Source organism: Canis lupus, chromosome 22 (assembly GCF_048164855.1).
Source record: "Canis lupus baileyi chromosome 22, mCanLup2.hap1, whole genome shotgun sequence".
In the NCBI taxonomy this organism is placed as follows: Eukaryota; Metazoa; Chordata; class Mammalia; order Carnivora; family Canidae; genus Canis; species Canis lupus.
In genome coordinates, this window is record NC_132859.1 from 7,347,565 (window position 1) to 7,360,602 (window position 13,038).

The 13,038-nt window shown below is 35.6% G+C and overlaps 1 protein-coding gene across 1 annotated transcript in view; it reads right to left on the minus strand.

The window, feature by feature from the left end:
* Positions 1–13,038, minus strand: part of EIF2A (eukaryotic translation initiation factor 2A) — a 34,017-nt gene continuing 20,979 nt past the window's right edge. The window contains exons 10-14 of the mRNA XM_072792292.1: positions 11,412–11,983; positions 7,990–8,103; positions 1,982–2,110; positions 1,164–1,229; positions 1–395 (exon numbers count right to left, since the gene is read on the minus strand). Of these exons, the coding sequence (XP_072648393.1) occupies positions 330–395; positions 1,164–1,229; positions 1,982–2,110; positions 7,990–8,103; positions 11,412–11,983 (947 nt within the window). The 3' untranslated portion in view covers positions 1–329. The remainder of the gene's footprint in view (positions 396–1,163; positions 1,230–1,981; positions 2,111–7,989; positions 8,104–11,411; positions 11,984–13,038) is intronic.

Genomic DNA, 13,038 nt, shown 5'->3' on the forward strand with positions numbered 1-13,038 from the left:
TTAGATTTAAATGCTTTTATTTACATATGTGGTAAATACTGTCCCCTACTAAAAAACAATGACATTGCCTTTCAATCGGTCAAACTTATTAAAAAGTTCATGTATTTCTTTTCTATATCATGTGTGGACATGGTACAGGATGCAGGATGTAAACATCAATTTAATAGACATTATTAAATAATTTTGCATATATGCAGAATCTTGGCTAAATGGTTAAAATTACAGATGAGCATTCAATGCGGGCACATGGATATTTCATGTACACCAATGTGTTTAACAGAAAATGTGTCTGCACTGGTTTCTGGAAACAACTTGGTTTCTGTGAATCTTTAAATACCCAATTCCAAATCTTCCAGCTCCTGGAGAAGGGCTTTCTCTTTTTGAATTTTCTCCAACTAGAAAAGTTTAAAACAACCAAGTTATTAAACAGGAAATGAAATAATTGTTGGATCTATAGCTAAAATGGCAAAGCAGAAAAAATTTGTAAAGAGAGAATTTCTGATACTTTAATAATAGGTCTACCAGAAAATACAATTTACAAATACAGAGAAACAAGCTCTGATTTGTTTCTTGGTAATGAAGCAGTGGGGAAAAAGATGGGTACTGTCATAAGGCAACACAGATGGTCCAATAAATTCTTCTTTCTACATTTGGGCTTCCCTTAGAAGGAGAGAAAGGTGCAAGCAAGCGGGGCAGTGCACTCTGAGATACAAGGAAGAGAATCCTAGGTTTATCGATTTTAATAAACTGCCTTGAATTTTATTTTATTTTTAAGATTTTATTAATTTATTTATGAGAGATAAAAAGAGAGAGAGAGAGAGAGGCAGAGAGACAGGCAGAGGGAGAAGCAGGCTCCACGCAAGGAGCCCGATGTGGGACTCAATCCCGGGTCTCCAGGATCACGCCCTGGGCTGAAGGTGGCGCTAAACCGCTGAGCCACCCAGGCTGCCCTGCCTTGAATTTTAGTAGCAATGGTCATCATATCTTCCCCATCCTCAACTGGTTAAGTGTAAAAACATTTTACACTTTACGTTTTACCTAACATATGGCATATGGTTTTCAAGTGTTTAAATATATGTACTCTCCCACTTGATTAAACAATTTTTATAATAAAAAGAAAAGTAGTAGTGATTATAGGAACAAATAAAATGTATAAAAATTACCTGATTTTTTTCTAGCTGTTTTCCAGCTGCTGCTTGTTCTTTCAGTTGCTCGATAGCTTTCAGTTTCTGCGAATGTCAAATATGTCATGAGTCAAGAGGAAGGAAGAGTAAGTAATTTCAGAATGCAAATTTTGTTAGTAACGGCTCAATCACACAAATGGGAAAAATGAGGAGAATCAACCATCTTACCTTTGCATCAAGGACAGTCGGTTAAAATGCTAAGGTAAAATTTTTTGTTTTTTAATTTAAGTGTAAAATTAAATATGCTAAGAACATGGGATTTGGCAAAAAAATTTTCAAGCTTTAAAGTAATGATATTCTATATGTACATGTATGTGTATGAAATATATCACCAACTTCACCATTTATTCCAGCACTTCACTGTACCTAGACAACATCTTTGGCAGCCTGGGAAGGCTCTAGAAACCTGGTTTTACCCCAGGGCCATCATTGCAAACTGGATGCAATATGACAAATTAATGAACTTTTTTTTTGTCTCAATTTCTTCTTCATCTTTAAGGGATAAATATCTCTTCCTACCTATCTGACAAATGTCTATGAAATACTGAGTATCAAAGTGTTCAGCATAGCTCTGTACTAATGATCATTTCTTATGACTCCAAAAATCAATAATAAAGACTAATATTAGCTGTTAGACATTTGTAAATAGAACTAAAATCAGTGCCATTCCCAAATTATAGTATTTCATAGTGAGAAAGCAATAATCAGAACTGCTACAAACTTCTTTTGCCTCTCTTTATGTATTTCTCACAGATCTCTTTCAATAAACACATCTGGTTTTTACTTCAATATCTCACCTTCTTTAGGTTCTTGATTTTTTTGTCTATTTCAGGGTCTCCAGAGGTTGACTGTGAGATAGTATTTCGTGGTGTGCTCTGTGGGGCAGGAGTAGGTGCCAGATCTGGACTCTTCTCATTTCTTGCTTCCTATAGGAAATATATTCAAAATTCAGTCTTCTAAAAAAGAAAACATTAAAGTACTTCAACCAACATAGCCTTGGTATATAAAATGCAGAAACCAAAATGTGATTTTATCTTTTATACTACATTTTATATAAAAGATCTGAATTCAAGGTCTCATGAAGGATGCCACATTGTCCCATGACAGAAAGATACAATATAGCTTTTAAAAAAAAAAATCAGTTTAAGGAGACATCCAAAAGGTTTTTTACTATGTAGTCATCATAGGGAATAGTTTGTTAGATCTAAAATTTAGAGGTAAAGTAGCAGAATCATAAAATAAAGAACTATATTAGTATATTAGTAATATAATGAAAGGACAAATGAAATGAAATTACTTTAACAGAAAAAACCAGGAGGTTTCTGTGTCAGCCAATAAGCATTCCAAGTTTTTGGATATCTTGGGATGTGCCACTATATTAATGGTTTAGAAAGGGACTTTTAATATAAGGTGTTTAAAGTTTCACTTTTGTGACGTCCTCCAATTCTACTAAGTATGTTTGATCAAGTACATGTAACGGATAATGTTACCGGATAAGTCCTGCAGAGATTTATTTATAATCAGATCCCTTCAGCTCTGCAACAAAGTGCCAAGGAAAACTCAAAGGGATACTATATTGCTCCCAATGGGATCATATCTCTGATTCTGAACCACTTCCATTTCCCCTAAGGTGCTGTACACCTGTTTCCCAGTCTTTGTGTGTGCTGTTCCTTGTGCCTACAACTCGAGGTCACCTGGCTGACCCTAACTTGTCCATTAGGCCTTTTGGGAAATTCTCTCCCAAACCAAAAGATTAGATGAGTCGCACAACACATGGTATGTATCCCTACTGAAACGTGTACTGTACTCTCTCCTGTTAGATTGTACCTGAGGTTTCTTTGTTCACTGTTCTGTTTGTGCCCCCAGCATAAGACTTGCTTTATTGCAGGGCTAAATAAATGAAGTAGTCAAAGAACTACTCCCCTTTTGTAATTATGACAAGACATACATTTTGACAACAGGGGGAAAAGAAGGCTTTACTGGCCCCAGGATAACACTTCTATTTCTTTCTTATAGAAATCCCAGTGGAATACATAAAGCCCCAGGGCCAAAACTCCTCCTACTCAGAGTTCTAGGTAGAATGCTCTGAACACCAAAGCATCCCATGGGGACATGAAACGGTATCATTCTTGTATCTTTATATCTAGACATGTCTGCTTGAGAGTTTTTGGAGAGTATAGAATTGGAGTAATTTTCTTTTTAATATGTTAGTTGTACTTTTTATACATTCCAATGCAATGAACATTAATTTCTAACCTTCTAGGTAAAAATGCATTACTGAACAAGCATTTAACAGAGTAGTTAGAAAGAAACTATTTAGATTCTACTCTTAAGAAGCCTGTAAGTTCTGACAATATGCAGTTTGATATTTCCATAATAGATAACTAAAGGAAAAGAGTAAAAGAAGAGATACTTTGCCTATCAAAATTCACTTTTGACATACATCAAATAAGAGTTTTTCAAATTTAGGCAACCCTGGGTGGCTCAGCGATTTAGCACCGCCTTCGGCCCAGGGCCTAATCCTGGAGTCCCGGGATTAAATTCCACATTGGGCTTCCTGCATGGAGCCTGCTTCTCCCTCTGCCTGTGTCTCTGTCTCTCTCTGTGTCTCTCATGAATAAAATAAAAAATAAAAAAAAATTTTAAATTTCAAATTTAGTTTGTAATGAGCCAAAAAAAATTTTCCTCTAGGATAGGTTAATGTCAATACATGTGAAAAAACCATTAAAGTTAAGTGAAATATAAAATATAATTTTCCACCATATTTTGAGCAACCAAGAGTACGTTAAAATGTCTGCATTATTATACTTAAATTCTGGTCATTCTCTGAAAATGATGCATATATGGTAAGATTAAATTCTTAGTTTCAATTCCTTTTGGTAAAGTTCATAATCTTATAAAGTCATCACCAGATTATAATTAAATACTTGGTTAAATTACATACATCTGACTCCTTTATCTTTGATTACTTAACTCAGGTCAGGAGTGAGAAGGTGGATCCTGTCATGGACCATTTACTTTCGTTCTATCACACAGCCATAACTAGCCAACCAGTCATCTCAATAGACATTTTTCCAAAGAAGACATACAGATGGCCAATAGACACATGAAAAGATGCTCAGCAACACTCATCATCAGGGAAACAAATTAAAACCACAATGGGATATCACCTCAAACCTGTCAGAATGGCTAAAATCAACACTACAAGAAACAACAGGTATTGGCGAAGATGCAGAGAAAGGGGAACCTTCTTGCATTGTTGGGTGGGAATGCAAACTGGTACAGCCACTCTGGAAATGTGTGGAGATTTCTTAGAAAGTTAAAACCAGAACTACCCTTTGATCCAGCAATCACACTACTAGGTATTTATCCAAAGAATACAAAAATACTTACTCAAAGGGATATATACACCCCGATGTTTACAGCAGCCTTAATTACAAGAGCCAAATTATGGAAACAGCCCAAGTGCCCATCAATTGATGAATGGATAAAAAGGATGTGGTATATACATACAATGGAGTATTACTTAGCCATAAAAATGAGTGAAATCCTGCCATTTGCAAAAAGAATGGAGCCAGAGAGTATTATGCTAAGTGAAATAAGTCAGCCAGAGACAGACCAATGATATAATTTCATTCATATGTGAACTTACAAAACAAACAAGAAAAGGGGAAAAAGAGAGAGAGAGAGAAAGAGAGAGGCAAACCAAAAAACTCTTAACTACCGTGGAACAAACTGATGGTTATCAGAGGAGAAGTAGGTGGGGGATTAAATAGGTGATAGGGATTAAGAAGGGCACTTGTTTTGATGAGCACTGGGTGACGTATCGAAGTGCTGAATCGCTATATTGTAGATATGAAAGTAATACTACACTGTATATTGTGTACACTGTATAATATATACACTGTATATTGACTGGAATTTAATTTTAAAAACTATTTTAAAAGATTTTCTAAAATAATTAATCTTCTAATAAAGAGGAAGAACTATCATTTATAAAAATAAGACTCTAAGTTGAGTAGGTTTCAGAAGGCCCTTAAATCTCAATGAGTAGAAATCTTGTACTGTCACTATGGAAAACAGTATGGAGGTTCCTCAGAAAACTAAAATAGAGCTACCATATGATCCAGAAATCTCACTTCTGGAGATATACCAAGGGAAACAAAATCATTATCTCAAAAGAGATACCTATATTCTTGTGTTCACTGCAGCATTATTGCCAATAGCCAAGGTAGAAAACCTAAGTGTCCATCAGGGATGAACGGATAAAGAAAATGTGGATAATATATATAAAATGGACCATTATTCAGGGGCACCAGAGTGGCTTAGTTGGCTAAGCAACTACTTTCACTCAGGCCCTAATCCCAGGGTCCTAGAATTGAGCCCCACATCGGGCTCCCTGCTCAGTGGGGAATCTGCTTCTCCCTCTGCCATACCCCCTGCTTGTGTTTTTCCGCATGCTTTCTCTCAAGAATACATAAATAAAATCTAAAAAAAAAAAAAAAAAAAGGAACTATTATTCAGCTATTTGAAAACTATTTGCAACAACATGAATAAACATGGAGGGATTGCACTAAGTGAAATAAGCCAGACTAAGAAAGAAAAAACTGCATGGTATCACTTATACGTGGAATCTAATAAAAATAAAGTCAAACTCTTAAAAACAAAGAGAAGAATGGTGGTTGCCAGGGGCTATGGAGTGGGGGAAATGGAGACAGACTGGTAAAAGAGTACAAACTTTCAGTTATAAGATGAATAAAGTCTCAGGATCTAATATATAACATGGACCACAGCTGATAATACTGTACTGTGTAACTGAAATTTGCTAAAGAGTAGAACTTCAGTGTTCTCATCCCTCAAAAAGTAAGTATTTTGTGATGGATGTGTTAACTCAATTGTAAGGATCTTTTCACAATGTATACCTGAAACACCATATCACATTGTACATTTAAAAAATTTTTGTTTAGGGATCCCTGGGTGGCGCAGCGGTTTGGCGCCTGCCTTTGGCCCAGGGTGCGATCCTGGAGACCCGGGATCGAATCCCACGTCGGGCTCCCAGTGCATGGAGCCTGCTTCTCCCTCTGCCTGTGTCTCTGCCTCTCTCTCTCTCTCTCTCTCTGTGACTATCATGAATAAATAAATAAAATCTTTAAAAAAAAAAAAAATTTTTGTTTAATTTTTGTCAATTATACCTGAAAATATTAGCTAGGGAAAAAAAAAATCTTACCTACTAGTACTTCAAAGGATAGTACTAACTCGTAATATTCACGGCAAATTAGAGGTCTGATAAAGATAATTCCTTTTACACAAGCAAATAAAGACAATTCCTGCTTTTACACAAGTAAGTACATGGAATAGATCATTATGCTTCGGCTGATCTAAACCTGACCCATTTAAAGATATTTCTGGAGATGAAATATATTAACTACAAAAGAGCACATTGATTCTTTTTTTAAAGCTCAGATTTTAACAGACTACATCTACCTAATGCAATTCTATATCTTAAAATAGTAATTGCCTACTGAAACATATAAGCAACCTAGAATTGTCAAAATCCAAGCATTAACAGCAAGACTGCTTTGTCTGAATCTTAAAAAAATGTGATCATGAGGATTTCATTAACCAGATACTCTTAGCCTAGCTGATTTCACTATCACCACAAACCATACACAATCATAATTTGTTAATTATTACACTGGTATGGTTTTGCAACTATAAAATCACATAAAAAATTATTTTAGAAGCGCCTGACTGGCTCAGTTGGTTAAGCGTCTGCCTTTGGCTCAGGTCATGATCACGGGGTCCTGGGATCAAGCGCTGCATCAGGCTCTCTGCTCAGCGGGGACCCTGCTGCTCCCTCTCCCTCTACCTGCCTCTCTGCCTACTTGTGCACTTTCTGTCAAATAAATAAAATCTTTAAAAAAAATTATTTTAGATCAACTCCATTGTTTTGGGTACTTCTGGTGTTTAGATTCCCAGCTGAATAATTTTTTTTTAAAGATTTATTTTTTATTTTATGATAGACAGAGAGAGAGACAGACAGACAGACAGGCAGAGGGAGAAGCAGGCTCCATGCCAGGAGCCCGACATGGGACTCGATCCTGGGACTCCAGAATCGCACCCTGGGCCAAAGGCAGGCGCAAAACTGCTGAGCCACCCAGGGATCCCCTGAATAATTTCTTATACTGATGTAATACTGATTAACAAAATGGCTTTATTGTCACATAACTTCTGATCTCTCTTAACAGATGCTTTCAGGGAGCAAACTATACCACTTCACACCGGCTCCAACAGAAGAGTCTGTTACAAGTAACATACTATACAATCCCATTAGGGTTTTCGGTTTTAAGGTCAAGTCCAGTTTCCTCCCTTCCTTATTATACAAACAGAACTACTCAGAAATTCATAGGCAAAATCAAAGGAAAGGCATTCTGGCTATTTAAGTCTAACTCTGACTATGTAACATAATAGTCAAGTCTTGGGGTGCCTGGGTGGCTGTTAAGTGGTGGACTCGATTTCAGCTCAGGCCATAATCCAGGGGTCCTGGGATCAAGCTCCACATTGTCTGTGTGTTGTCAGCCTCCATGCTCATGAGGGAGTCTGCATGAGGAATCTCTCCCTCTCCCTCTGACCTTCTCCGTGCTCGTGTGCACACGAAAGTGGGCATACACTCTTAAATAAATAAATAAATCTTAAAAACCCGTAATAGTTATATTTTTAGGACTATAATCTTTAAACTTTGAGATTTAAATTAAGCTAATTTAACTTGTTTATTTTGTTTTGAAAAGATTAGTGTCCCAAATACCTGTTTTGCAGCTTTCTTAGCCTCGTGTTTCCTTTGGTTTTTAAGGGCTGTTTTTGATAATGGCTTATCATTTCCTGCTTGTGGCTTCATATTCTGAGGTGGTTCCTCCTCATGCTGTGGAAAATATAAAATAAACAATTGTGAAATGGAATCCATGTTTTAAAAAACATTTATCATAAACTATATAATTTTGTTAGCATGGGATAAGCTTATTTTATTAAATTTATTTTAAGATCACTGGCAAAGAATATTTCAAAACTCTTATCAGTAGTAGGTATACTCCAATTGTCAGGATGGATTTAATGAGGATCTTCCTATTCTTTCAGTTATACAAGTACTAGAAAAATACAGTATAGTTTTGTTAAAATAATGGAACTTTTCTTAGTACTACTACTGACACATGCTTCTTATGAAATGAGATACTAACAACAGCTTCTTTCGGGGTCTGTTTGGATCTGACTATGGCCAACAGAAACCCAGCTGCCTCATTTGCACAAAGAATTACTTGCTAGGTCTTTACATGCAAAACCAGAGATTAGAAGGTTAAAAATAAAAGCAAACTGAAAAACTAAGACCAGAAGAAAAAAAAAACAAATAGGAAGTGGTAACTGCATATTTATAAATCCAGGATTAACATAATGAAGAGGTCCACAAAAAACTAAATGACTGGTCAGACTAAAATAATAAAAACAGATAATCATTTCCATCATGAGATATTTATACAGCCATCCATCAACTATATTCCAGAACAGAAAGGGCGGATTAAGGATAGGATCAAGGAGGAACTAGTATAAAACATACTATGGTTGATAACAATGTATTGTATAATTGAAATTTGCCAAGAATGCAAATATTCTCACCACACACACACACAAAAAAAAGAGGCAACAGATTTGTTAACTAGATGGGTGGAATCCTCTCACAATGTACACAATATATCAAATCACCATGACGTACCCTTTAAATATCTTATAATTTTACGTGTAAGTTATAGTTCAAGAAAAGAATATACATACACAGGTTTAGGTCATCTCAACAGTTGCTTGAGGCAACACAGAGCACGCATGATAGCACTACGGCTTATCAGGTTCTCATCTACTTATTGATTTCCCTCCTAACTTCTGTTATCTCAGAGTTAGCTGTCTCTTAGACTCTATCATATTAAGCACATCAGAAGAATCAGATCTCCATGAAGTTTCTTAAGTACTAGATCTCAGATCCAGGTGATACTTACAAATGCTACAAGGAAATGGGCAGGGGCTCAAACACTGAAGATACAGAAGAAGCAGGAAAGCATACTGTGACTTTATTTTAGCTGCAAGAACTATTTCAGGTCATTGAAATTCTGTGTGCGTACATGCTCTACCTGAAGTAACTGAATATGTGAAAACCTATATTTGTGGAACAGACAAATCTGACGGCAAGTCTCTTGCACTTGTTATCCACACTGCATACAGCGTTAAAGACATAGCAATATTGGCTGAACATCTATTTTATACATCAAAATTCTTTCAATAGCAGGCTCTTCTATAGTACCTTGCTTTGGGTAAAAAGTTTCTAGTCGTAAGAACTTCAAGAACATGACAAAGCAATGAAAAATGATGTAAGAAAGGATGAGTTACAAGGCTCTTCTATACTACAAACACAATGCAGTCACTAGCAGACTCATTTTAGACAAACACAAGAAATCCACACAGCTATTATGGATCATAAGCAGAATTTTCTGCCTTTTAGTACTGTGCCCACCGTATATAATTTTATCCCTGGTAATAAAACTTGTTTTTTCATTTATGTCAATTATTATGGGACTGTTTTGATGAATACATTATATAAGGGAAAATATTTTTTTGGAAAGCCAAGAAATACTTAAGTATAATTCATATGTGGATTTGTATTTATAAAAAAAAGTAAGTTTTTTCTTGAAAGAGAATCCCACCTTGTTTTCCCTTGTGCTATATAACCCTCCTCCTTTGTGAAGTTCTTTCCTAGAATGTCTTTGTTTCCAGTAATTTCTCGACAGTATTTTTTTGCCATTTAGCTCATCTCTGGAATTTGATACAAACAAAAATTTCTCATTATTGGCCATGTGGTTCCTTCAACTAAAATGATTTGATAGGATCACATAATCACTACGCCACATACAAAAAAGAAAATTAAGTGGAAATCTTAAATGTTAAAAAACAATGTTGGTTTTAAGACCTTACCAAGTTTTAGCATTATTTTCAAAGTAGATCTTTCTCTTCCTTTCCCTATCAAAATAAGTTTTATGGATCAGAGAATAAAAATATATAATTCAGAATTTATTCCTGTTGAGATACCTTACAGATATTTAGAAAGCAGGATATGTTGAGGTTACTTCTGTTTTTATCTTAGATAAGGAAAAATTTAATTTAGAGATAAGACAAATCCAAAGACTACTATATCTTTTAAATCTAAATGCAAGTATTATAAATGGGGTTTGTTCATACGTTTTTATATGTTTTTAGGAAATAATACAACAAAAATGTTTAAATAGAACATTTCAGTAAAGTCAAGAAGTTACAGACCACTGCTACATTTTGCGGAGGAGGAAGCATTATTCTTGTTTTTGTGTCTGAAAGGGTGAGGAGTGGGACAAAGGAGGCATAGGAATGTTTATCCTTTGAAAAAGTACCAACTTCCCTGAGTGCCTGATATTTAAGTGACTATATATTCCTGCTTACTTGGTCCCAGTTTACACCTATTATATGGTCACCTTTATAATACCAACGATATTGTTCATTTTTATAGAGCTACTTTATTCCTTAACATCATCCCAGAGACTCCGGTCATTAACAGATGCTTCCCCTGAGCTCTGAAATGTTAACATTTTAAAGCAGATCAGAATCTGACTGATGCTCTGATCATAACTTTACAATACAGATGGGAACTGACAGCCTAAGGAAAACAAGTATGTTTTGTTTGAACAACAGTGTTTTAAAAATCAAGAAATTTTACATAACCATCCAGACTTGTTTTGTCTTGGCAACCTGGGCCTAAATCTCCTATGGAAACTATCGGCTACTCCTGTGCAGTTGTTATCGCCTTTCCAGAGGGCATGGTCTCTCCCTTTCACCATTCTCTGCCAGTCACCAAAGCCTTACATTACCAGCCTATTCTGACAGGCACTTGAATTTGAGCCCACGATCTCCCTAAAGCCAATATGTCATACTCCATTCTTTTCCCCACAAATGTAAAATGTGAACTGCTTTAAATTGACTACTTTGTCAACTTAACTATGTTAGCTGTTCACTAACTTCAGCAGTAGGTCCTCCATGGTTTCTACTCTAGAGTTTATATTCTAATCAGGTGCTAAGTAATGCAAGAATACGCATGAGAAAAAGGTCTCGAGAACTCCACATCTGAAAAACCTTGTTTCACCAAAGTAGTAAAACTTTACTTACCAGTTTGGAATTGGTGATTGGCTTATTTCTTAAAGCTGGGGGTCTATAAGCTGTTGCAACTTTAGGTTCTTCACTGGGTACGTCACTTGGAACTGCTTGGTAAGTTATTGTTTTTACTGGAAATATTCCATCTAAAAATGGCTGCCAAGAAACCTGCCATAACTCTGCATTTGACGGCATGTCATACTTGTGCAAGACAGAGCCAGTATAATGCCAAATCTTGTACCCATTATTAACTCGTAACCTGGGAGCACATGTAGCTGTTAAAATATGCTCCCCATCAGGGCACCAAGCAAAATAGGTAGAATCAGAGGCCACTGGTTTAGAAATAAGTTTGTAGTTTTTAACATCCCACACTTCCATTTGTCCCCTCAGATTTCCAAATCCAGCTAGTACTAATATATGTCCATGTGGGCTATAGTAGGCTGCATTACGAGGACCAGTTCCAAAGTCAAACACAGGATCACACTTTAAGTTGAAAATCGTTGCTTTTGCAGGCATAAAACCATATACAGCACAAAACTCAGTAGAACTAGAATTCCAAACGACATCATAAATGGGGCCATTTTTTGCTAGAAAAAGAATATAAAACCCAAATTAGCAATAAATCATTACATAAATACAGTATTTATTAGCCAAGTTATAACTGAATACTCATAAACATATCAAGCAGTAAAAAAAATCCAAAATTTCAAGATACGTCACAATTAAAATATTTTTATATGATATATTATGGAGATTAATGCTTTATCTTAATTCCTTTAAAATATTTTGACAATGTAGGTTGATAGAAATATACATTATTAGTACCATTAATACACTAGTTTTCATTAGAAGGGGTAATGTAGGCAAGTACTAATAAAAATACAAATTATAGAAAATGATATGCCACAAAATAAGTCCATCTTCACAAAGGCAGCCCTCTACTGTATTCCTTGTATATGCTTTCAGAATTTTTTTGTTGAAATTAAGCATCTCTCTTAAACAAGATACACACACACACACACACACTCACACAAAGTTCTTTATAGTTTCATTTAGTGTACTCCATTTTGGAGATTTTTCCATATAAGCACATTAAAATCTGCCTCACTCTTTCCCAGAGGTATCATATTCCTGTATATTCTCAATTGTGAGTGTACACAAACACATCTGTAGGAGTGAACCTGGCAGCTCAAAGGCACCTACATTTATTTGATAATGCTAAAATGTCCCACAGAGAAGCTGTACCATTTTATATAATCAAAAGTTTTAAGATTATTCTTTTCTTTTAAGCAACCTCTACCTCCAACATGAGGTTTGAACTCAAACCCCAAGATCAAGAGTTACATGCTACGCCGACTGAGACACCCGTTGCTCCATCAGTAGTTCTTACGAGTTCATATTTTCCCTTCACTCTCCCTTCACACTGTGTAGTTTCATACTTTTATCTTTGCCAAGCTACGAAGAGAAAAATTGTTATCTGGTCTTCCTTTCTATCTTTTTTTATTATAAACTAAGCACTACTTAGTATATTTATATCGTTTCTGTGGTCTATTTTTTACTGTCTCATGCCTATTTTTCTCTCCAGGTATTGGTCTTTTACTGACTTACTTGATATAGTGACAAAATTCACCTTTCTCATTCA